Source organism: Alligator mississippiensis, chromosome 2 (assembly GCF_030867095.1).
Source record: "Alligator mississippiensis isolate rAllMis1 chromosome 2, rAllMis1, whole genome shotgun sequence".
In the NCBI taxonomy this organism is placed as follows: Eukaryota; Metazoa; Chordata; order Crocodylia; family Alligatoridae; genus Alligator; species Alligator mississippiensis.
Window position 1 is genome coordinate 170,900,021 of NC_081825.1, and position 24,375 is coordinate 170,924,395.

Sequence of the window (24,375 nt, forward strand, 5' to 3'; positions counted from 1 at the left end):
GGAGTTATGTTAGCTGACTGAAAGGTCTCTAAAGAAGTTAGAAGTTCCACAGCATTTGATACGGCAACTTACTTTTTTCCCTTCCACTCCACAATCCTTGAAAAGTTAAGGTAGTTCCTTGACCCACTTAGGAAAACATATTCCCCATCGTCTGTCCCATTCATCTAGAAATAAACACATCAGATTTTACCTTCGCTACACCCTTCCAGCCACTCTCCATGGCTGATGTCCTGCAGCAGGACTGAAGATGTATGGCATGGGCCCCTTCTGTTCCCATGTGTTAGTACTCTGCTGGGAGCTATGGGTTAGCTGTTGCTGACTCCCTGGGGAAGCTGAGATTTATTAGACTCCATCTGGATTATAAAGAAGGTGAGGATAATTGAAGCCTTGTCTGTTTAGCTCCTCTGCTACCAGAAGTTCTAGTGGGAGACAGCAGCTGCCCCTGCCAAACTGCCAAGCCACCTATACATCTAAACACTTCTGGCAGCTCTACATGTCTCCATTCAGCAGTTGTGCCATGGGAGCACAAAGAACACAAACAGAAGTAACAATTTTCACCCAATCTGGTCACAGAAAGCAGTTTATAGCTGTGACCAAACAAGTGAACAGCTGCAGACAGCTTCAAAAATGGTCAATCAGGTGAAAAGCTGGACCCCTATTGCATGAGGTATCAGATGAAGCAGTTTCAAAATGTAGCATCTTCTGTAACTTGTTTCTGGGAGCTCCAAGCCTGTCTGCTGTTTTCAGAATGGGAGGAGGAAAGGGGGCAGCAGGAGTTCAATCTGGAGTTTTTTTTAGCACCCCCCACCCCCAAGGTGGGTGTGTGGGGGGGGAGGGGAGGGGAGGGCTCCAATTCACCCACCCCACCCTTTAGCACTGGCTGGGAAGTCCCAAAAATGAGCTCCCTCCACTGCCTCCCCCGCCCCATTCTGAAAACAGCGAGTACTGGCAAAGAACCTGGCCATTGCTATGGGAATCTGGCTGCAGGGAGCCCCAGCAAGTTTTCCCTCCCCACTGGAACCAACAGTGAGTGAACTTCTGTTTGGTCTGGTGTAACCTTATAACACAACATTTCACAGAAAAGGGTCTGAGTTACAGCTGGGGGCTGCACTTCTGTCTGCATGTGCACCCTGCAGAGGCACCAACTACAGAAGGGGCTGTCAGCTGGAAGCATCTCCACATGCCTTCTGTTGGCTAACCAGGAGTGTTGTAAACCTTAATTTAGTGATAAAAATGGGCTCTCTGGGAAGAAAGGAAGGTTCAAACCCCACAGAAAATCTTTGAGTGTGAACACACAGTTCTGCCAGATGAATCTGAGATCTGCTGGCAAAACTTTGTAATACAGACATGGCCCGAGGTAGGTTCTGAAGCGGACACTTCCTCAGGGAAGGAAACCGTGTTTAACTTAGCCTTTTTTCTTTAACATTTCCCACCCAATAAATCAGTTCTTCTGAAAATAAAAAAGTGTTTGGGGAATCTTTAGAGCTCTTCAGCAAATGTTCAAAAAAGAATAAATGCTGGCAGGTAAGATTGCCCAGAAAAGGTCAGAGCCAGCTGCTTTGAACCTATCCTTCCTTCCTATGCACCAGGTAGCACATTGTTGACTGGGATTGTTGACTGCATGCATGCAGGATTGTTGACTGCAATTCAGTTGCTATCAAGAAGAGAAAAGAAGTACCCAAGATTCCCAGGGCCCAAATCATGATAAACATAAGAAACTGAATCAACAAGCTGACCTACATGCAACTAGAAACAAACTGGAAGCCAGCACAATTGCTGCAGCACCAACCTAATGTATTCCCTCAATGAAATACTGTTACGTAAATGAACTGCCACATTTCCCCCACTGAGTTTTCCTACTAATCAGTTCTAGAAGAGTGCATTAGTATACTAGGCAACAATGGCAGCAGCAGCAAGGTCAAACTTGGAAAAGTTTGCAGACTTTTAGTCAAGTGGAGGTGAAAAAGACACTCTTTACTGCTGATCCTACTACTAAAAGAGCTGTACAACTCCTGGACTGTGGACCGAAGTAATGAAAGTTAGCTGTAACCCTTCCACTTACGAAATAGATATTTCCTTTGCCTTCTCTCCAACTTTTTCTCCTGTAAACTACTCCTATTGACTTAACATATCCAGATATTTTAACTGACCCAGAAACTACAGCCTCACTTTACATATATGGTAAACCTCTACATCCATGATTTGATTTAATGCTCTGGAGAGCAAGACATTATTTATAAGTTACCTTATTAAATAAACCAAATTCTGAATCCACCTCAGGATAAAAGAAATGAATGGTTGACAGAAGACTATCTTTGTAGCCCCACAGTAATTCATGAACAGTACGTGTCATAAACAGTTCTTCTCTGTAATAGAGTAGTATCAGCTGTAGGGGCAGGTGCAGAGGACTTGTCTGGGCCCATTCCATTGCAGTCTGACACGAGAGAAGACATAGGACAAATGGACTGTCATTGTAGTAAAATGTACAATTGCACACACAGACATTTAACAGAACAATATACAAGCATGAAGGACAGGTTCATTTTATTATTTCTAATAACAGGATGATAAGAGACAATGTACTGGTGTCAGAAGTTATTTACGTATTTTCTTACAGAGATCAGTTTTCACACAAGTGCATATTTAAGTCCATCTCTAGTCAACAAAGCACTGAGTTAAGAACATTATTAAGAATGTATGTGATTTGCTGAACAGAGATTATTGGCCTTAAACATAGAAGCCTATTGCCAGAGAAGTACCTGAATGTCACCTTCAGAAAGTTGTGGCATACAAAAGAGCAAAAAAGCAAGAGTGAAAAAAAGCAAAAAAAAAAGGCATAAGAACAGGGTGATACAAATGATTACATACACCCCATACTAGCATCAGAATCACACTAGGTAGGATGAGGTGTGAGAAAGCAATTCCTTAGATGAATGTGGGCACAATTTTTTTCAGATAGTATCTGACACTGTCACAAACTGATCCTTTAAATATAGTCCACAGTATAGCTTTATAACATGGCTCTCAAAAAAAACATCAAGGGAATCGTGTGTAATAACAGCATTCAAATGCACTAGCATGAAGGATCTCTATGTGAGTCAAGCTATCATTATTGCTAACTAAATTCAGGATATATTTATTATCTTCCATGACCAGTGCTCCCTTAAGCCATAGGAAATTGGATGCATCTTTAAATGTTAAACGTATTTGATAAATAGGATTTATTAGTTAAATATGGTTTATATACAAGATCAGTCCCAAAACTGATTTTCAAGGAATTCTGTTTATGAACTGTTGCAGACTCCACCTGACAGTTTCCTACCTACCCTACAATTATTACATTTGAGAAGATGGAGAATTACTGGTTCTACTAATCCCTGTGACACCAAAGATGTCTGGACTTCAGTACAGTATTTGACAAGATCTATTTAATTTATCCTTGTCTAAATGTCAATTATCTTAACAAAGATAGGCAATAGGTCTCCCTGACTCTTCTGCATTACCTGTAACAATCAGAATCATAGAAGATTAGGATTGGAAGGGACCTCAGGAGGTCATCTAGTCTAACAATCTACGCAAAGCAGGACCATCCTCAACTAGATCATCTCAGCCAAGGCTTTGTCTAGCTGGGTCTTAAAAACCTCCAAGGATGGAGATTCCATTAGCTTTCTGAGTAAACTGTTTCAGTGCTTTTCACCTCTCAAAGAGCTGTTATGACAAATAATTACTTGGAAGTCACAAAGTGCTCTGAAGATAATAACTGTGCATTATAACACCAAGTAGTTGCCATATTGCAGAAATATTCCAGATGTAGATAAAATAGAACTCACCACTGCAGGAATATTTACAGTCCTGATCAGATCCACTTCAGGGTCTCCAATGGACTTCTCTGGATCAAATACGTAGGTTTTTGGGTTAAGAGCTGATACTTTGGTGCCATTCTCCAAAATGTGAACACTCACTCTTGGCCTGTACTCTCTGGGAAACAGAAGATTTGACAATGCACTTTGCAACTGTGCAAAATATCATTTTAGTGCTATTTATAATGGTTTTCTTACCCCAGGTTTAAGAGCATAAATATGAAAGGTGGGAATTTCAAGAATCACTTAGCACTGACCTAACTCTCCTCATTCTCTGGGCCCCAGTGAAAGCTGAATCAAACTCATGTGGGATGCTTTGGAAAAATCCTACCTCAGTTTTTTACTGCACTCTACTTTTTTGTTTTGTGTTGAAATGCCAGCAAGAGACGAGCAAAAGGCCAGGATTTCTTGGGTGATATATTTTACTGAACCAACTGTACAGTTAGACAAGCTTTTAAATTCAAGATATTCTTTATCAGGTCATTGCATAGTTGTGTTGCATATATGAAGATGTGTATGCTAGCTAGAGTATTGCAGATAATGTATTAGATAACATTATGTTTCTTGCACGGACTTAGGAAGAAGATGGCAGAGGCAAGATGACAACTCAAGATGCAACAAAATGGTCTAAAGCCTGGGGCAGTGGCTCTGTATTTGAAGCACAATTTGAAAATTATATTTTCACTTCTTTACCAAGAGCAAAATTTACTCCCAGACAGAAGCTACAGCAAGATGTAAAATAAAACTCACTTTGGAATAGAAATAGAAGGGTGTGTCTACACATGCGATTAATGTGCACAAATAAACTCCAGGGGTTATTGATTCAGAGTTTATTTGGGTGCAGCAAGTGGGTTCTCAACATGCACACACCTTGTCTCCAAACCCCACTATCCCTGAATTCCTACTCTCCATCTCAGTGGGCACTGGAGCCAAACAGCCTCAGCAGGGACTGAATTTTTCTATCAATTTTTCCCCCCCACTCGGATCATTGATATTCAATGATATTCTACCTGCTGGCTTTCTTGCTCATGGAAGATACATATCCTCACAGGTATGTGTAAGGAGAAGCATGGGGGGCAGGGGGAGTACATCCTGAGGAGGATGAGAGGAAGGAAGAAGACAGGGATGGGACATAAGTGTCAGGAGATGGAGGACCCTGCATGCATGATTTCATATACGGCCTTATAAAAGGTAGAGCTGGCTCAATTTACTTGTCTGACAACAGAGGATGGTACCTTTGACAAGTTATCAGTGCAAGTTCTGCCAAAACACTTCACATGGTTTGTCAGAGCTGCTGCACCAGCAAATGGCAGCAGCATGGATGCTGCACAAGCAGAGCTACTACAGTACAGGACAGAAGCCAGAAAGTCTGAAGGAACAAAACAGGGAAGGAAATAGATTGAATAAAATGATGAAATCGGATGGGCAGCAGAGGGGAAGAGAAGATGGTGTGACAAAAGCAGGAGAGGCAGCGAGAGCAGAAGGATGCCAAGGTGTGGGAGGAGAAAGGCAGAGAGGAGATAAATTAAATTGGAAGACATGTCCATAAGTTCATATGGCTCTAAAACATTAATAAAGCAGATTCTCCCTTCCACTCCACAGGATCTTTTCAACCACTGCTAGGGGCCTGGTTCCCAGTTTGTATGGCTGCAAGTGACTGTACACGGTGCAGCCAATGAAGAAACAAGTTCTCTAGGCTCAAATATCCTTCTTACCCCAGTTTTAAAAGCACAAAACCGCATTGCAATAGTGTCACTCCCACTTTACACTGGTGTATACTGGGGAGCAGAATCAGGTTCTAGAGGAAAGCTGAACTGTAGCGACTTTAAAAGACACACACACACACACACACACACAGAGGCCATATTGTGCCACTAAGCACAGGCCTGTGATGAACACAGTGTGGAGCAACAGCCCATCGGGAGCTGGGATCTCCATCCCTGCTTGTGGCCCCTCTCTGTCCTGCATCTTCCCCAATCTCTTTAATGATGGCAGCTACTTCAGGACCTAAATAAGGTTCACAAGGGGGTTGGCTGAAGAAAATCTTCATACTTTCCCCTCTTGTAACTGTCCCCCTGCACACACAAAATCTGGCTCCAAAAAGAGAACAACCTTTTTACTTCCTCCTTTGTACCTTAGCACATAACATAGTTACAGGTACCCTTTTTCTAGGAAGCCTGCTATGGGATCATAGTGTTTACATATGTGCTTTGGAGTGGGCTCCCGGAAAGCCGTTCTAATTAATACGCAGCACTGTCACATGTATTCAATGTCTTGTTTCAAAATGGCAGCAGAGGCACTTTAACTACAGCTCATTTGACAAGCTTTGGTTAAAGCACCCCTGCTGCCATTTTAAAATGTGGTACACTGAATACATGTGAAGGTGCAGCAAGTGGACACTCCAGCAGACTTGATTAATTGAGTTTGCTCCAACGTGTTCTAATTAGAATACCTTGGAGCACCCATAGTTCTATTCTCTTCTTTGCTTCCCCACCCCAACACCTGTTTGTGTAAATAGCTAGTGAACCACTCACCTGTAGGTGTATGGCCCTATTTCCTCCACAAAAGGGGTTGCCCCATTAATCACTTCCAAAGGATTTGTCAAATTAAAGAAATAGAACTGCATGTAGACGGGTGGAGGAGGGTTCTCCCAGACTTGAAAGGTTTCTGTGCCATTCTTTAATACTGTTTCCTAGAACAAAAACAAAAATATCAAGCTGTATTGGAGAGTCTTTGTTGGAGGGAGAAGAATGCAAGACTCTGCTCTTGGAATAAGGATAGCCAATATGCTTGGAGGCCCTGCAAATGCTTGTGTGCATGCATAACTTCAAGCATAGGCAAACATTGGTTTCAACTGGGTGACTCAAGTGTTTCCAGCATGTGGGCCCATGATGCAGAAAGGCTTGATGTCCCTTTTCCCCTCAGATTTCTATCTTACATTTCCTGGAGCGTAGGCCTGCCAGCAAGGACACAGCAAATTATTCTAGTGTCCATACCAGAAAATCCTGGGCGTTGAGGTCTGACAAAGCCTGCACCTATTTTATAACGAATGGCACTGTTCTCTCCCTGAAATCTGTTTTTATTTGGAGTACAGAATTTTTTTTAATTATTACAGAAATAAAGGACCAGATTCCAATATTTTTCTTGTTCTCAGGTTGAAGCTACTCCTTGAATATCCAATTTTCTTCAAAGTCTAATCATAACTTATTCCACCAGTGGTTTCTTCTGAAGCAGGCTGCTTCTTAATTGGGAAAGTGGCTGTTTTCGCAGAGGATCAGAATCTGGTCCTCTAGGAAACTCACCCCTTCCACACTTCGGAGCCTCACCTAGGCCATCTCAGTACCTCCAGACACCAGGCCCTCATAGTATAAATTCCTTGTGGGATCAACTTCAATGAGAGCAAAACTATTCTTGCGCAACACTTGCACAAATACAACAAAGGATTAAAGACCTGGAGCAGGTTGCAGCATTTGCCTGAAACATCTCACCCTGTTAGACATTGTTCCCCAAAGGAAATGCTGAGTACTTCTGCTGACTCACTGAGGCAAGAGGGTTGCCGTCTTCCTCTATGTAAGGAAGCTGAAGTTGAACAGCTAGAGAGAGCGAGCAAATGAAGTCTGGGGCTGAGCAGTCCTAGGATAGGCACCTTAGGACTGGTACAACTTGAAGGGAGGCTGAGCTTCATTTATAATTAATTTCTTTATTAAAAAAGACCAATTCCAGCAGGGTGAGGAAGTTTTGCTGTACAAACACGTGAACTGTTTTAGGTCCTAACACAAAAGTGCTAACATATGCAGAGCCTAAATCACCTGCTAGTAGTTCATCTTATATTTTACAGAGGTCTACAAGAGAATGCCTATAGGCCCCCATGCTGTTACAGCATCATTTAAACACCGTATTAGCAATTCCTTTGTAGTCCGTGCGTTGGTGGGAAGGGAAGAGTCACCACTCCACTTTTACGTATTTCTTCTAAAAAACGAATACACAAAATTCTCAAAGCCGAAGTGCTTTCTTTTTTTAGCAATGCCTTACAGCTCACACATAGCAGTGCCCTAAAAACCAAAATAAAAATATCAACATTTCTGTCTTCAGTTCCACTAAAGTCAACACAATGACACCAGGGATAAGTTTGGACCAGTAAGTAAAGCTATTCAAGAAAAAATACAAAGAAACCATATTTTCAGTGCTAACATCATCAGGAGGCAGAAGGGGGAAGGGAAGGAGGAGAAATAATTTGCAACTAAATGGATCACATCAACACTCTTTTTTTCTTTGGAGAAAACAAGTCAAGTATTGTAAACCCAAGCTCAAAAGCATAATGGCCTGGACAAATGCCATTTTTTGGCTGGTGTTTATGAGATTTTAATTTCATCAACAGTGTTTGCTTCAGGAGTTGTTCTGGCTCTTTCAGCTTCAACTGCCATTTCCTCTCTCCATGTTTGTTTGTTTTTTAATAATTAGATCAAAAGTACATGGTGTGGTAAAAAACCATTATCAATATGACTGAGCTTGGGACAGGTGCAATATTCCCAAGTGGTAAAGCAGATCACCCCAAATAGTGACACTTAGCAATATGACTGCTTTTCATCCAAGATGTGCAATTCACTTTGCCTGCACATAACACGTTAATATCTATAAAATGAAATTTAAAAACACTCCCTAAGCCTCTCTCTAAGATGCATCTAAAATACATACGCATGCACATATATATATGTGTGTGTGTATTTATTTCAGATACATCTGAGAGAGGTTTAGGGAGCATTTTAAAATTTAATTGTGACTACTGGTATTTCTATTATGCCTCGGTCCCACCCTCACGGTGATGCTGCAGGCTTCCCTGGCATCCTGCTCCCTCTGGGCAGCCAACCCAGGCCTGGAGCAGGGCTGCAGCTGGGTGGGAGTGTGGGGTTGGGGCTTGCTGCAGCACGGAGCCCTCGCCCAAGGGGCAGGCAACAGCGCAGGACATGGGTGTGAGGAGGGAAGGGGTATGGGGACCCCCCATATGCCCCCTATGGCACACAGCCCTGGCAGGCAGCGGAGGGGGGAACTCTGCTCAACGCTGGTGCCTGGCTCCAGCCGGCAGTGAGAGGCCATTTGGTTCCCCTGCACTACCCTCACTGACAGGGCACAGGAGTGAAGCCCCGTGCACTGGAGCAAGCTGGGGCAGGGAAAACAGCTGACTCCTGCGCCTGGGTCTTACCTCCTGTGCCCCATGAGTTTGGGAAGCGCTGGGGAAACAAACGGCCCAACAAAGGAGACTATGCTCCTTGCTGCAACGTGCAGCGCTGGGCAAAGCCAGGCACCAGCACCCCCGCCTGCTGCTTCGCCTTAGGGGGGGGGTGTTATGGGGTGGTCCCACAAACCACACACACAGACAGACAGGTACACGCACCCCACCCACTCCAGCGCTAACTGTAGGAGAGGACGGTGTGTACCAGCCACACACCCACACCCCACAAATACCACACAACCCCCAACATACCCTATGCCCCCCAACACACAGCCACACCCCCTCACAAACTCCCCGAACCACACCCCACCACACAATATAAAAGACTAAGAATTTATCTTTGGGTTGTTATTATGCAATCACCTCTATATACAGTACACAAACACAAATCATGACAAAAAAAAATTTTGTAGTAAAATTCAAATGTTATAGTACGTATTTGACTTTTAGTGTACTATTTCTTTTTTTCTGGTTTTAAGATGGCGACCCCCCCCCTCCCAAAAGGAGTATTTCCAGGGGGGCAAAGGGAGGGACTTCTGGTGGCAAAGGTGAAGAGTTAGGCGTGGGACTTCTGGTCCCAAGATGGCAGTCAGGGGGTGGGGCACTTAAAGGGGCAGGTCTACCCATGCAGCCCTCGACAGCTCATCAAACCTCCTTAAGCGACTCTCTGCCCAAAATAATTGTCTGCCCCTGATCTAACCTGAGCTCAATTACCAGGGATTCTGGTTTTCTCTGTTTAAAAAATGTGCCCCTTGCAGCTCCGTCCCTCTCCCCACCCGGGCCCTGCAGCTGCACATTCCAGCCCCAGGCCCCAAGCCTCGTGCATTGCCCCAGCTAAGTTGCAGCCCCAGCCCTAGCCCTTCTCAACTCTCACCATGGGGGACCTCAATTCTCAGCCCCCCTTTCTCCCCACCACTGCCAGACTTACCTGTGGACAGTTGCTCTCCAGGATGCCTGACAGCCATGTGTATGTGCACACATACACATGGAGCCCTCTGCTGATCACCCTTCTCCCGCTCCTCACAGCGCCTTGCAAGTTGGAACTCTGTCAGCCCGCAAGAGAAAACCCACCATCTCCTGCATTTTGCTCCTTTAAAAGAGAAAATTTAGGTTTCACTCCTTCAAATGAGAAAATCCGGGTTTTACTGCATTTTTCCATGGTGAATGGAAAATCTGGATCCCTGCTAATTACCCATATTTGGGATTATAGATTCATAGATGTTAGGGTTGGAAGGGACCTCAGTAGGTCATCGAGTCTGACCCCCCTGCCCTGGGCAGGAAAGAGTGCTGGGGTCAGATGACCCCAGCTAGATGCTTGTCCAGTCTCTTCTTGAAGACAGACTGCCAAGGTAGAGGACATCACCACCTCCCTTGGAAGCCCATTCCAGATTCTGGCAACCCTTATAGTGAAGAAGCTCTTTCTAATGTCCAACCTAAATCTGCTCTCCATCAATTTGTGGCCATTATTCCTAGTTACTCCAGGGGGTGCCCTAGTAAATAGAGCATCTCCTATTCCCTGCTGTCCTCCCATGATGAATTTATAGGCAGCCACAAGATCACTTCTCAGCCTTCTCTTGCAAAGGCTGAAGAGATCCAATTCCCCTAGTCTCTCCTCGTAGGGCTTTGCCTGCAGGCCTCTGATCATACGAGTGGCCTCCTCTGAACCCTCTCAAGATTCTCCGCATCCATCTTAAAAAGTGTGGCGCCCAAAACTGGACGCAGTACTCCAACTGTGGTCTGACCACTGCCGCACAGAGGGGAAACATCACCTCCCTGGACCTGTTCGTCATGCATCTGCTAATGCACGATGAAATGTAGTTAGCCTTGCTGATCACTTCGTCACATTGACGACTCATGTTTATCTTGGAGTCAACTATGATTCCATGATCCCTTTCCACTGTTATGCTGCTGAGAAGGTTATCTCCCAGCCTGCAAGTGTGTTGGTGGCTCTTTTTGCCCAGGTGCAGCATTTTGCACTTGTCTTTGTTGAACTGAATCCTATTCCATTCTGCCCATTTTCCCAACCTGTCCAGATCTGCCTGGATCCAATCCCTACCCTCTGCTGTGTTAACTTTGGCCCATAATTTGGTATCATCTGAAAACTTGGACAGGGTGCTCTCTACACCTTCATCCAAGTCACTGATGAAGACATTGAATAGCACCAGTCCAAGAACCGAACCTTGCGGGATTCCACTGCCTACATCTTTCCAGGTCGATATCAACCCGTCCACCACCACTCTTTGGGTGCGACCCCTAAGCCAATTTGCCACCCACCTGACTGTAATCTTCTTCATCAGAGCTTGTCAGTTTATTTACGAGAACGGAATGAGATATCGCATCAATCGCCTTCTTAAAGTCTAGGTAGATGACATCTACCTCTACTCCTGCATCTAAGTATTTTGTGACCTGGTCATAAAAAGAAACAAGGTTAGTCAGGCAGGATCTACCTGCAATGAACCCGTAACGATTGCCTTTCAGCATTATTTCCCCTGCTGGGCTCCCACAAATGTGATTCTTAATGATTTTTTCTAGAAAAAAAAAAATGTGTATCACTTTTGGAGGAAATTCAACATTTTGGGGAAAGATACTACCCACAAACTGTATTCTTCCTCCACAAACAGTAAAAGCTGTGTTAACTGGCATGAGTGGAGAATGGGGGGGTGCCAGGTATCTAAACATTCTGGTTATCTGAGGCAGAAATTTTCAACCTTTTTGAAAACCCCTGCGGAGTTGGGGGTGAGGGTGGGGGTGGTGGCAGTGGCTGCGTGCAGAGTGGCGGCAGTACAGGGTGGTGGTGGTGCAAGCTTCCCCCACCTCTCCCACCATGTCCAGCCTACTGGAAATTCTGGTTAGAATATTGTGGCTAGCAGAATACCTGTTAACACAGCTTTTACTGGATGTGCAGAAGAAACATTCAGCTGTCCAGCTTGTCTCTTACTTAGAACAACTCTAATAAGCCACAGTTGGTCACAACCCATTATTATACCATTTCATCAGCTTCATAACTGTATTAGAGATTTTACAGGTACCTCAATAACTGTCATTCCAATTTTCTGGCACAGATTCAATAACTAATGATTTGCGGGTGGATTGCTGCAATGCTGTGGAGCTTCACTGAAGTCAAGAAGCCTACACGTATACTGTAAATTGCAGCATCCTGTCCTCTATTTCTTAGGTATAATATGTTTACTTCGCTTCATGCAATTAAACATAAGATTAGATGCACAGAAATATTAAAGGCGAGGAGCATTTTTTTGGCAGGCTGATTTAAGTATACACATCAGCTGTTTTGAAATCGCTCCAAGGTTTATCATTTGAGTAGTAGCATCCTTAGATTAGAGAGGAGAGGCCAAGTGACATAGTTAAAGCTGCCTAATAATTCATTACATAGATCTGTACAGAGTCATTTCAATATCAGTTCCACATACATAATTACATCTATGTTTAGCTCTGTAAACAGAAAGCCCGCAGCCTGTATGTCTAAAATTTCAAATTTCTGAGTAGGTTTTGAATCAACATCATTGCTCTTTCACTTCAACAACAACAATGAAAATGACGATTGTTGTTGTTGTTATAAAATACAAATTGTTTTCTACTATTTTTTTCAAAATGTAACTGTTGCTGTTCAAACCTGAATCAGCAATCATCTTTCCTGACACAATTAAGGTAAGGTGTCACGGGACCAGAAATGTGGGGTGGAAAATTTTCCAGCGCTTTGTTTTTCCATGGGAAATTTTCCATTTCTAAAAATTCATTGTTTCATAAAATTCATTAGTAACAATGAATGGATGCCAATACAATATTAAGCAAGCTTGCCAGTTTCAAAGTTGTAATTAATGTTTTTCAGGTGATTATCCCTAGGAAGTGTACGAGACAGAACATGTATGTTTTATTGATTTGTAAACAGGATGGTAAATACACTCACATAATAATCCAAACCAAAAATCAAGTTATGAATTCACCTAATTGGCTGTGCAGGTCAAATCAAAACCAAAGATAAAAATTTTTATTTCATCTCAGGATAGCAAGTGAAAGCAAAACTAAAACTGTGATTAATTTTTATTTCACTTTCAGTTCAGCAAACACACAGAGCAGTGTCTCATTTCTCTTCTTGAGTTGGGGAAGTTGGAAGTGTTTGTATAAGATCTGCTAGTTTTTTAGTGCTTTTCGTTTGAAATAGTCATAATAATGCCTGATCAAACAAAAAAAAATAGTGTGTCGCATCATTATAGTGAAGTTCATACCACTGAAGGAAGGAACAAAAATTTGGTAGATGTAAATATTGTGGGCAGGAGTATGCTAACAATGCAACAAAAATGAAGAAACATTTAATAACATGTAGAAACTGTCCTGAAAGAGTACAAGCCATATACAGAAAGCTAATACAACCAAGTGGTGGAACAACATCATTTGAGAAAAGTCTACTTTAGGAATCCTATGCAAGTAAACAAATTAATATGTTAAAACAGGGAGTCAGCAACCCCCAGCATGCATGCCAAGCATGGCATGCAAGGCCATTTTCCTCGACACACATTGGGGCCAGGGCCAGGGAGGCAGCAGCTGTTTGCAGCCTCCAGGCTGCAGCAGACCCCAGCCGACTCTGGGGAGGCAGCAGATACCAGCAAAGCTCCCTGTTGTGCTGCCCTCGCTGCTGCTTCTGCAGAGCAGCATTGGAACCCAGCGCAGCAGGGCACAGCAAGCTGCCTGCCACTCTGAGCTCCCCACTGCCCTGACCACACTTCCCCTGCAGGCAGGGGCAGCAGCGAGGAGCACAACCCTGCATGCTGCCCACACTGCTCCCATACACACAGGGGAAGTGTGGCCCAGGCAGCACAGAGCAGCAGGCAACTTCCCTGTGCGGCCCCTCTGTGTGCTGCTGCTCTGGGTCTCACACGCTGTACTCCTGGCCTTGCTGCCCGCCCTTGGGCCCTCCAGAGCGCAGCGCGTATGACCTGGAGCAGCAGTGCACAAGAGGGGCCGCACAGGAAGCTGCCTGCTGCTGCAAACTCCATGCTGCCAGGTCACACTTCCCCTGTGTGCAGGGGAGCAGCATGGGCAGCACGCAGGGTTGTGCCCCTTGCTGCTGCCTCCACCTGCAGGGGAAGTGTGGCCAGGGCAGGGGGAGATCGGAGCAGCAGGCAGCTTTCTGCACTCCCCCCCACTGTGCCCTGCCCCACCGGGTTCCAACGCTGCTCTGCAGAAGCAGTGGCGAGGGCAGCACAGCAGGGAGCATTGCCGGTATCTGCTGCCTCCCCGGACCCTGGGGCCGGGAAGCGGCTGGGGCCGGGGCGGAGAGACAGCAGATGTTTGCAGTTATCCCAGGTTCTGGGTAGCTGTTGATAGCCACGGAGCCCAGGCTGGGGGGCAGGGCACAAGCAAGGCATCCTGCCATGTACCCCCTGCCCTCATTTTGTTTTCTAGTATGCCAGCACCCCGGCACCTTCCAAGGTAGGCATTGTGGGGTTTTTCAGCACTCCAGCCAAAGAACATTGCCTACCCATGTGTTAAAACAATACACAGTATAGATTAGCATCTATATTGTTTTATAACATTATAATATTAAAAGTTGTTATTGCAACTCTGGACTATTATTTATTTAAAATATTCGTATCCTGCTTTTCTGCTTGCACGAAGCACCCAAAGTGGCTTAGGCTTAACAATTTTTTTTAAGTGATAATAGATAAATAGTTAACCATTTCAACCCAGCAGAGCGAGCTTAGTCCTCTGGCTGATAGCAGAGGCCAGACAGTACTTCCCTTTGGCTCTGCAGTCCCAGGGCAACTGAGCAGAAAGTTGAGCAGCAGAGTGTTCTTTCTAGCAGGGACTGGGGAAGCAAGCTCCCTGCCTCTTCTCCTTCTGATGGAGGAGTCCAGACTAGAATAGGCTAAAAGAAAAATATTTTCCCCCTGTTGTTGCAGGAACTTGGTAGCTCAAGTGAAATAGCAGATTTGCAAAAAATGAAAATGAAAATGTGGATCTGGCAGGTCTGGGGGAAGAAGAAGCAGGGTCCTCGCTTTCAAGATCACTGTCACCAAATAGATACAGAATCCACCATGAGTAGCTGTTCAAGACAGTCAAGCTTTTTATCAAGCGTTGTGGACAAAATGTCAAAACAAGATCAAGAAAAAGCAGATGAGACATTAGGTCGAGCTATATTTGCAAGTGGTAAAACTCTTTCCATAACTGAAAATCATTACTAGAAGGAACATTACAAACTAATTCTCCCATCATAAGTTACCATCATGTTATCACTTATCACATTCTCTCTTAGAGTATGACAGAGTTCAAACAATGGCTAGTCAAAGGATTGGTCAACCAGAATCACTGACTGATGTCAGACGGATGGACGTATATACAAGGAAGTCCTTTATTAAACATTATGTTAGCAACACTTGAACCAAAGTTCCTGAAAGCAATTGCTACCAAATCTTCCTGTCATATACGTGAATACACAGCCAAATTACTAAGTGAAGAGATTGGAAGTGCAGGTCCCTCCAGGGTACAAGCCCTTGTAACTGATCATGCAAGTAACATGAAAGCTGCATGGCAAATATTAAAGGCAAAATATCCTCGTTTAATAGTATTTGGTAGGGCTGTGCAAAATTTGGACGGCCGTTTCGTTTCGACACTGTTTCAACTCATTTTGAGGTCAAAACAGCAAAACTGAAACAAAACAAAGGCCATCGAAATAGCCTTGAAACAAAACAAGGCTAGTCGAAACATTTCAACCATAGTGCTGGGCATGGGAAGTCAGTCCAGCTGGGCTGACTCCAACCCGCGCACGATCTAGTGCTGGGGATGGGAAGTCAGCCCAGCTGGGCTGACTCTCCATCCCCAGCGAAACGTTGAAACAGCCTTTCGGTTTCGATGGAATGGAATGGAACAGCTGTTTTGAATCCAAATTAAATTTGAAATGGAACGCTGTTCTGTCAAAACAGAACAGTGCCGTTTCGCACAGCCCTAGTATCTGGCTGTCTTGCTTATGGGTTGAATCTTCTGGCAAAGGACATAGTAAGTGTGAATACAATTCAGACAATACTGGCAAACTGCAAAGTGGTTGTGAAGGTATTCAACAATCATCATGTTGCTAATCAGACTTAGAAGGAATTACAGAAAGAGAAGCAGGAGAAGGAAAGTGCACTTTTATTGCCAGAAAAAACTAAATGGGGCTCGGCTACAAAGTGTTTACACACAAAGTTTGCTGCATACAAAGAACTGTTTGCAGTGTGCTTCAATAGATGATGCAGTATCTCAGATTATTCCCGTGAACATTCAGAAGCAGATTCTCGACAAAGATGTGTTCTGGGTTTGAGTTCAAGAAACATTCAATTTGCTACCACCAGTTTCAGTGGCTATCAAGAAACTTGAGGGAGATGCACCAAGCCTTTCTACATTCCAGAGTTATTCAGACAACTGAATGAAAATCTAACTGAGCTTTTGCCTTCTTCACCTCTATCCAAAAAGAAGTAGTAGTAAAACAAATGTTTACTAAGAGATCTGAGTTTTGCTCTCATCCAGTTCATCTGGCAACAAACCTTTTGGATCCTCAACACAGAGGACACCATTTATCAGAAGATGAGTTATCTACTGCTCTCAATACAATTATGGAAGTAGCTAAGAATGTCTCCAACATTGATGAAATAGCCGTGATGACAGACATTGCCAAGTACCACAGAAAAGAAAAACTTTGGAGCAAAGACATCATTTGGCAGGCAGCAGAGAATATGTCTCCTCTCCCATGGTGGAAGGGATACTGTAACACCCGACTGTTGTCCAGGATCGTGCTAAGGATCCTAAGCATTCCACCAACAGCAGCTTCCTGCGAACGGAACTGGATGGCTTTCAGCTCAATCAAGACAAAAAAGAGGAACAGACTAACAAACGAACACACCGTTAAGCTTGTTTCTATTCCTCAAAATCACTTCTCCTCAATTAGCGAATAAGATGCAGTGTGTTGACAAGTTGCCCTTGCCCATAGGCTCTGTGTTGAACCACATTCTCTTTTGCTAAAGGATGGTTTTAAGCAGTTCTGAATCAGATTTGCCTCAATCTGATTCTGAAATGGCACTAGTAAGTAATGCAAGTGATTCTACAGATAGTGACAGTGAAACTGGAGGTGCCTCAATGACCTCAGTGGAAGAGAGTTAAACTGCTGAAGTAGATGAGAGGACACCTAATCATACACAGTTCTTTAGGTGTGTTAAAATTAGTGTCAACAGTTTTCAGTGCCTTCGTTTTTTTATCTTAAATTTAAACAAACAATGTATTTACTTCAGAGTTTATTGATTTTGTACACCCTAATAGGGGTGCACGTGTAGATGCAGAGACATTTACTATGGAACTAATTAGGCAGCTCCACAGTAAACATTTTGTGTAGACATACCCCTAAAAATATAAATGGCAGCAACTCCAATTGCTCCAGAATCTTTCCTATCAGGTGCTGAACTAATCATAGAAAACCACAGCTCTGTCTCTTCCAAATGAACTAGAACAATTACATTTACGAACTTCGGACTTACCATGCAGAAGCTAACTGATCCAACACAAAGCACTGCATCTACTTGATTGTGCCCACTGTGATAATAGCCCATCTTAAACCCATTCAATCTGGCAGTAATTCCAGGATTGCTGAAAAGCTCTCAATGGGCTAGAAACATTGACAACATGCAAGTGTTGACAGTGGAGGGACACAACTCTATGCTGCTGTGACCACTGCCACTGCTGCCAGGCGCTGGCTCTGACAGGACTGCAGTCCCACACCCCGCAGCCAGCACAGAAATCACACTGCCACTGCTGCCCCCGCTGCTGCCAGGCCCTGGCTCCAGCTGGGCTGGAGCCCCATGCCCTACACTGCACTGTCAGTGCAGAAATCTGAGGGGAACATCCCCCCAATGCATCACCAATGGCTAGGACCAATCTGTTCTGAAAAGAGCTTCTCCCTCGAAGAGACTGACCTCTGCAGCCATAGTTAGTTGGAACTGCAGCAGCCGATGGAAGCCAGGTTTAAAACTCCAGGGGGATGGAGGCTGAGTGTTTCTGACACTGACCCAGGACTGTGGAACAACTCGACAGCAAAGGACTGGGATAAACCCAAGGCTTGCCGTATTTCCAATACAATGAAAGATTGACCTGTTTTTACAAGAAATCCTAAAATATATATAAGTACAGGTACTCCTCACTTAATGACCTACCTGTTTAACGACCACGCGGACTTACGACCAGCTCTCCGAGCAGCCGGTATTGTACGAAACGTATTGTGGAAACGGCAGCACGGCGTCTCAAGCCAAGGCACGCAGTATCAAGGGTCAGCTCCTCGCTTATCGACCAATTCACTTAACGACCTAGTCGCAGGAACGGAACTCGGTCGTTAAGTGAGGAGTGCCTGTACACAAATACTAGATGCTCCCTAGGATACAAACAAATCAAAAACAGCAAAATCTGAAAAGATAATGAGCACAATACTTTTGCATTGAAACATTTTTTTTTTCAAATTGGACATGTGATGTGCACATGACAATGAAGGATGTAATAAATTAGCACAGAAAGGCAGAGTGCTTATTAGTGCACTGGACTGAAATCCACAAGACAAAATGTGGTAAGAGAACGTAAAGGAAAGGAATTTGATGTTTCAATAGTGAGAAGATTACAACATGATCACCGATTTACTCTTAACAAATACGAGCAGCAGGAGTACATAAGGCCTTGTTAACATCAGGAAGCTCACACTTAAGGTGGGGGGCACTTTAATTAAAGCAGTTCTGAGAGCAGCTCAAATTAAAGCACCCAGAGCATCACATGCATCAGTGCCCTTGCACTGAAAAATGGCTGAGGGGCATTTTTAACTAAAGTTTGTTGAACAAGTTCATTAAAGTACCCCCACAGCCATTTTGCAGCACAGGGACGCTGATACATGTGATGCTGGAGTGCAGTAATTACCACATTCCAGCAGACTCGATTACTTGAGTCTGTTCTGACACACTAATTACAGTGCGTTGGAGCAGCCTCTCTGTACGTGTATAGGCACCCACCCATTCTCCATTCAAAACTCTTTGAAGAAAGAATGAGCCCGCAGGGCTCTTCCAATTAACTTCTAACCATTACAGAAGACCACAAGCCTTACGTTCAAAGATGTAGGCAAGTCAGAAACCTAATTTCTAACGAAAGTCAAAGGAACTTTTAACGCTACTTTGAACCTATGCTCTTATGCCTAAGAATTAATAGTGCACAAACTGAGCCTCAGATTACATTTACATTGACCATAGTTGGTCCATTACATATTTACATATCATCCATAGTTCCATTCTTACTTACACAGCTTTGTACGCTAGCCGTGTCCTGCAAAAGGACTTGCAGGATCAAGGACAATTTTTTGCTTCCTCCTTCCCTTCATTGGTTCTTTGTACTAGGAGACTTTAATAGTTTCATAGTAGGTAGGGTCAGAAGGGACCTGAGCAGATCATCAAGTCCGACCCCTCCCATGGGCAGGAAAGAATGCTGGTGAGGTGATTGTCTAGCCTCCTTCTGAAGACCCCCAGAGTAGGAGGGAGCATCACTTCCCTTGGAATTGGTTCCAGCTCCTAGCCGCCCTGACTGTGAAGTAGTGCTTCCTGATGTCTAGCCTGAACCTATTCTCAGTCAACTTGTGGCCGTTATTCCTAGTAGTGCTCAGGGGAACACAGACCCTCCTGTTCCCTGCTGGTCACCCCCGGCTAGTTTGTAGACGGCCACCAGATCCCCTCTCAGCCTTTTCTTGTGGAGGCTGAACAGGTTCAGGTCCCGTAGCCTCTCCTCGTACGGCCTATCCTGCTGCCCCCTGACCATGCGAGTGGCCCTCCTCTGGACCCTCTCAATGCTGTTCACATCCCTCCTGAAGTGCGGCGCCCAGAACTGGACGCAGTACTCCAACTGCGGCCTGACCAATGTCACATAGAGGGGAAGGATCACCTCCTTGGACCTGCCTGTGATGCATCTGTGGATGCATGACAAGGTGCGGTTAGCCTTCCTGACTGCATCCTCACATTGGCGGCCCATGTTCATCTTGGAATCAGTAATGACTCCAAGATACTTTTCTGCCTCTGTGCTGGCAAGAAGGGAGTTTCCCAGCCTGTAAGTATGCTGCTGGTTCTTCCTCCCTAGGTGCAGTACCTTGCACTTGAGAATAGGATGGGATTCAATACTGACATCTGCCCACTCCTATAACCTGTCCAGATCTAGTTGTAGCCTGTCCCTCCCTTCTAGCATGTCCACCTCTCCCCACATCTTAGTGTCATCCGCGCATTTGAACAAGGTGCTTTTCACCCCCTCGTCCAAGTCGCTGATGAAGATGTTAAACAGCGCAGGCCCAAGGACCGAGCCCTGCGGAACCCCACTGCCCACATCCCTCCAGGTCGAAAATGACCCATCCATCAGCACTCTCTGGGTGCAGCCCTCCAGCCAATTTGCAACCCATCTGACTGTGTAGGCATCAACATCGCAGTCACCTAATTTTTTAACAAGAATGGGGTGAGAGACAGTGTCGAAGGCCTTCCTAAAGTCCAGAAAGACTACGTTCACTGCGACACCTGCATCACGACACTTTCGCCTGGTCTAAATCCAGAGTTGTACTAATGTGGTATGATTTCTGTCAGTGCAATGCTGAATACAGACATGTTATCAATTTAAACTGGTTTACATAGGCTTAGCTGTTATAAGTGAAATTGATTTAAATTGGTGTATTAAACTGATATAAAAGACACCGCACCTCAAAATAAGATAACCTGATTTAAATTAAACTGGTGTCACGTCATTATTTATCAGCAGCAGTATCATGAGCATGTTATCATGGTTCAGACAGACCTGTCTACAGACACGAGTTCTATTCCCAGTTGTGCCACTGACCTACTACATCAGGTCTCCATGCCTCAGTTTCTCCATCTGACAAATGGGGATGAGGATACTTTTCCTGCTTAAATACACAGGATTCATCATTAACATCAGCAGTTTGCATTTACCGTTAAGACAGATGTCATTAATAATACTTTCTACTCTATTAGTTTTATAAAGTAAGTATTAATTATGTCTTATACCTCCATTCAAAAACAAACAGGTAGACTGGGAGAAATGATAAATAAATAATTCTTAGGGATTGTAGCAATACTTGGCTTTATAACATTTTAAAAGCATGTTGAAAAGGAAAATAAATGGTCACCAACTATATTTTTCATCAGTACTTGACCATCTATAATGTTTAAAACATTTTTAAATAAGATTTAGGAACTATACTTAAAAATATTTAGTATTTGGCTCTCATTCACCCCTTTAAAAAAAAATCATCTGGCCTGATAAGGGATAAAGTGTTTCTTCATAAGAAACTCTGACAGAATCAAGACTAAAGCATCAGTAAGCACAGCCCATGTAAGAAGTCACCAGGACCATACCACACAAATTATAAGACAGCAAATGCTAAAAGCCTTATGTGCTTCCTACCTCCTCACCACATTCTGACTGCTGTTTGGGAGTGGTCCTCCAAGCAAAGCCAATTGATTACAGTTATTAAAAACTACTAATCTTTAACTCTTTTCACTGCTCAGTCTCAAACCTCTCCTTCCCAGGCCTGACAGGTGCACTGGAGCACAAGTAGGTTTGGAGTCTTTTTCTGCCCCTCAAGCAGTGCCACCTGAGCAGACATGTTTCAAAGAGGACGGCTCACCTCATGACTGACACCTCATTTTATATTGCTCAGTGCAGCTTCTGGGGCACGTCCTCCAGCATGAATGCCACCTGCCCCCAGAGGCTGGGGGTGCACGGCAAGCTCGGTGGGAGCATGGCCGTGGCAAGCAGGGAGCTCCCACAGACAGCCACAGTGCTGGGGGGGGGGTTGGCGAGTGGTGACCGCCTGCAGGTGCCACTGGCAGTGTCAGCGGTGCTTTTCTCAGGGGGTGCGCCGCCAAGCTCAGGGGGTGTGTGTGCACCCCTACGCATCACCAGCGTCCTCCAGGTCTCTTCTCCGCTGCTGGACTGCAGCACCCCCTCGCCCCCCCAGCAGCGGCGCGATATTGCTGCTGCGCTTGTACTGAGCCGGCCTGGCGGACAGTCCCAACCCGCATCCTCGTGCGGCCTCCTCCGCTCCGCCCGCCCCTCCCCTCGTTAAGCGAAGGGCTGCGGGCAGCCCGGGTCGGGGGCTCTCACCTGCTCCACCTTATCGTCCACCACCCTCTGGAAGACGCGCGCCGCCAGCAGGGCGATGCTGGCGATGAGCAGGCACACGGACAGGCCGCCCACGCCGGACAGGCAGAGGGTCCTCATCGCGGGCGCGGGCACGGGCACGGGCACGGGCACAGGCACAGGGCCGGGCAGGAGCAGCCGGACCCGCCGCCCGGCTTCTTCTGCGCCCGGCGCGGGGCTCGGCAGCACCAGGCGCCTACTCGGCCGGGCGGGGCAGGGCGGCGCGGCGCTCTCGGCTTCGGGCCGGGCGGAGCCCGCCTGAGGCGGCCCTGGGGCAGCTGGCGGCGCAAGGGAGGCGCAGGCCCGGTCGGCTGCCGCCCTCGCCCCCCGGGCAGCCTCGGCCCCGCCCACGGAGCGGCGCGTGTGCCGCAGCCGGGGCAGCAGGCGGGCCCAGGCTGGTTCCTGCCTGTTGGGCTGTCTCGTCTCTCCGGCGCTGCCTCCTCCCCTCAGAGACGGGCCGCCGGGCTGGGTGGATCCATGGAAGGGGTCCAGGGCCGCAGTTCCCATCTTTTCCCGCCACCCCGCCTTACCTGGCAGGGGCGACACCACGTGTCTGAGGCCAGGAAGACCGTTTTCCTTAACCACTCCCGGGGATAACTGCTCTCCCGGCGCGGTTCAGGACCCGCCGAGCTATTGTGGCTCAAAGCCCACTTGATGGAAAGGGGAGGCTCCTCACTAGCTTGCTTCGGCCATAGGGCTGAGGGCAGGCCACACCTGGGGGCATCTGAACCCCGAGCCTCCGGGCTTGGGCCTGCAGTAGGATGTCTGCCAAAAGCCTTTGGAAATATCTGAAGCCCTGGTAGGGTTGGGGGTGGAGGATGTTTGCTGGTTGTAGGGCCGCTTATGGTTCTGGTCTGACTCATGGATTTGGCTGATTTGGCTGGGAACATGAAAAAATTCTTAAAAAAAAAAAAAAGCTTTGCATCATAGGACTCTTGTCACAGGCAGTTCAGTTCTGCAAACTGGTTTTTCTCATACTGTGAGAGCCAGCTTGGCCGAGTGGGCACATTTGGGTGTGTCAGCAGCAGAGTGGGAATAAGAGTCAAAGGGGAAGAAGCAAAAATCCAGCAGGGCTGCTCCAGATGTGGTCTGAGACGATGGCTTTTTGCATTTGCTTCAGCAGGCCTGAGCAGTTATGACAATAGCCACAGGCACCAAGCACAGCTGGGACACAAGAGGGAGAAACTGAGCTCCATTAATCACTAGGCTAGATCTGATCATCTGCTCTAGTAACAGCAGCAGAATTAAGTGTGCCACTCATTCATGCTGATTCAGATTCAAGCAGGCATTGCTCAAGGCTCTTTGCTTGAGAGAACTGATGGGCAGTCAAGTAATTATTCTGACTTTGGAGCTAACATTTGAGGGGTTTGGGAATGGTACCTAACAGAGCTAGACCCTTTATCATAGAAGACATGTGCCTCCTGAGGCTGGAGGGCACAGCGACCGCCTGCAGGTGGTGACACAGGCATCGGCGGCAAGGGCTGGCCAAGTGGGTACCATCCGCAGGCAGCCACGGTGGTGTCGGCGGCAAGGGGGGCTCCGCAGCTGGATGCCGAACCCAGAAGTGCCAGTGGCACTTCTCAGAGGGGGGGAGACCACCAGTGCTCCACTTGCCCCCCTGTCCGTCACCTAAGCCAAAAGCACTCACTCCCAGGGGGGTCACCAGGATTCCCAGGGGGTGCATGTGTACCCCCATGCAACCCCTACATGTCACCTATCCCCTTTCATAAACAACTCTTGCAAAGGATTGTTATACAGTGTCTCTGAATTAAGCTACTACTAGCGAGTAAAACACTTGGATATGATGTTGCATTGCTCCCCGCTCTAAGACTGAGGTATTCATGCTGGAAAAGCAGTCACATTACTTACTATCCATTTTCCTGAACCAAAGGGCCCTGGGGAAAATTCTTCATTGTTGTACCTGAAAGTCATAGCCCACAGTTGGCATTCCCAGGACAAGGAAGACCTAAGTAAGACAACTAGCCACACGTGTTTTCCAGAGAACTACAACCTATGCCCTGTTCTTTGCTCAGTCTACCAGGAAAGGAAGATACATGGTTAGTGCTTGCAGGAAAGGCTTGC

At 45.9% G+C, this 24,375-nt stretch overlaps 1 protein-coding gene across 3 annotated transcripts in view; it reads right to left on the reverse strand.

Annotated features, from left to right (window-relative positions):
• The window catches only part of SCARB2 (scavenger receptor class B member 2), a 41,310-nt gene extending 18,495 nt beyond the window's left edge, over positions 1 to 22,815 (reverse strand). For all 3 annotated transcript variants that reach the window (XM_006270821.3, XM_006270822.4, XM_014607403.3), the window contains exons 1-5: positions 22,258 to 22,815; positions 6,395 to 6,552; positions 3,831 to 3,978; positions 2,246 to 2,434; positions 73 to 164 (exon numbers count right to left, since the gene is read on the reverse strand). In XM_006270821.3, coding sequence (XP_006270883.3) covers positions 73 to 164; positions 2,246 to 2,434; positions 3,831 to 3,978; positions 6,395 to 6,552; positions 22,258 to 22,800 — 1,130 coding nt within the window. In that variant the 5' untranslated portion in view covers positions 22,801 to 22,815. The remainder of the gene's footprint in view (positions 1 to 72; positions 165 to 2,245; positions 2,435 to 3,830; positions 3,979 to 6,394; positions 6,553 to 22,257) is intronic.
• Positions 22,816 to 24,375: the final 1,560 nt, after the last annotated feature.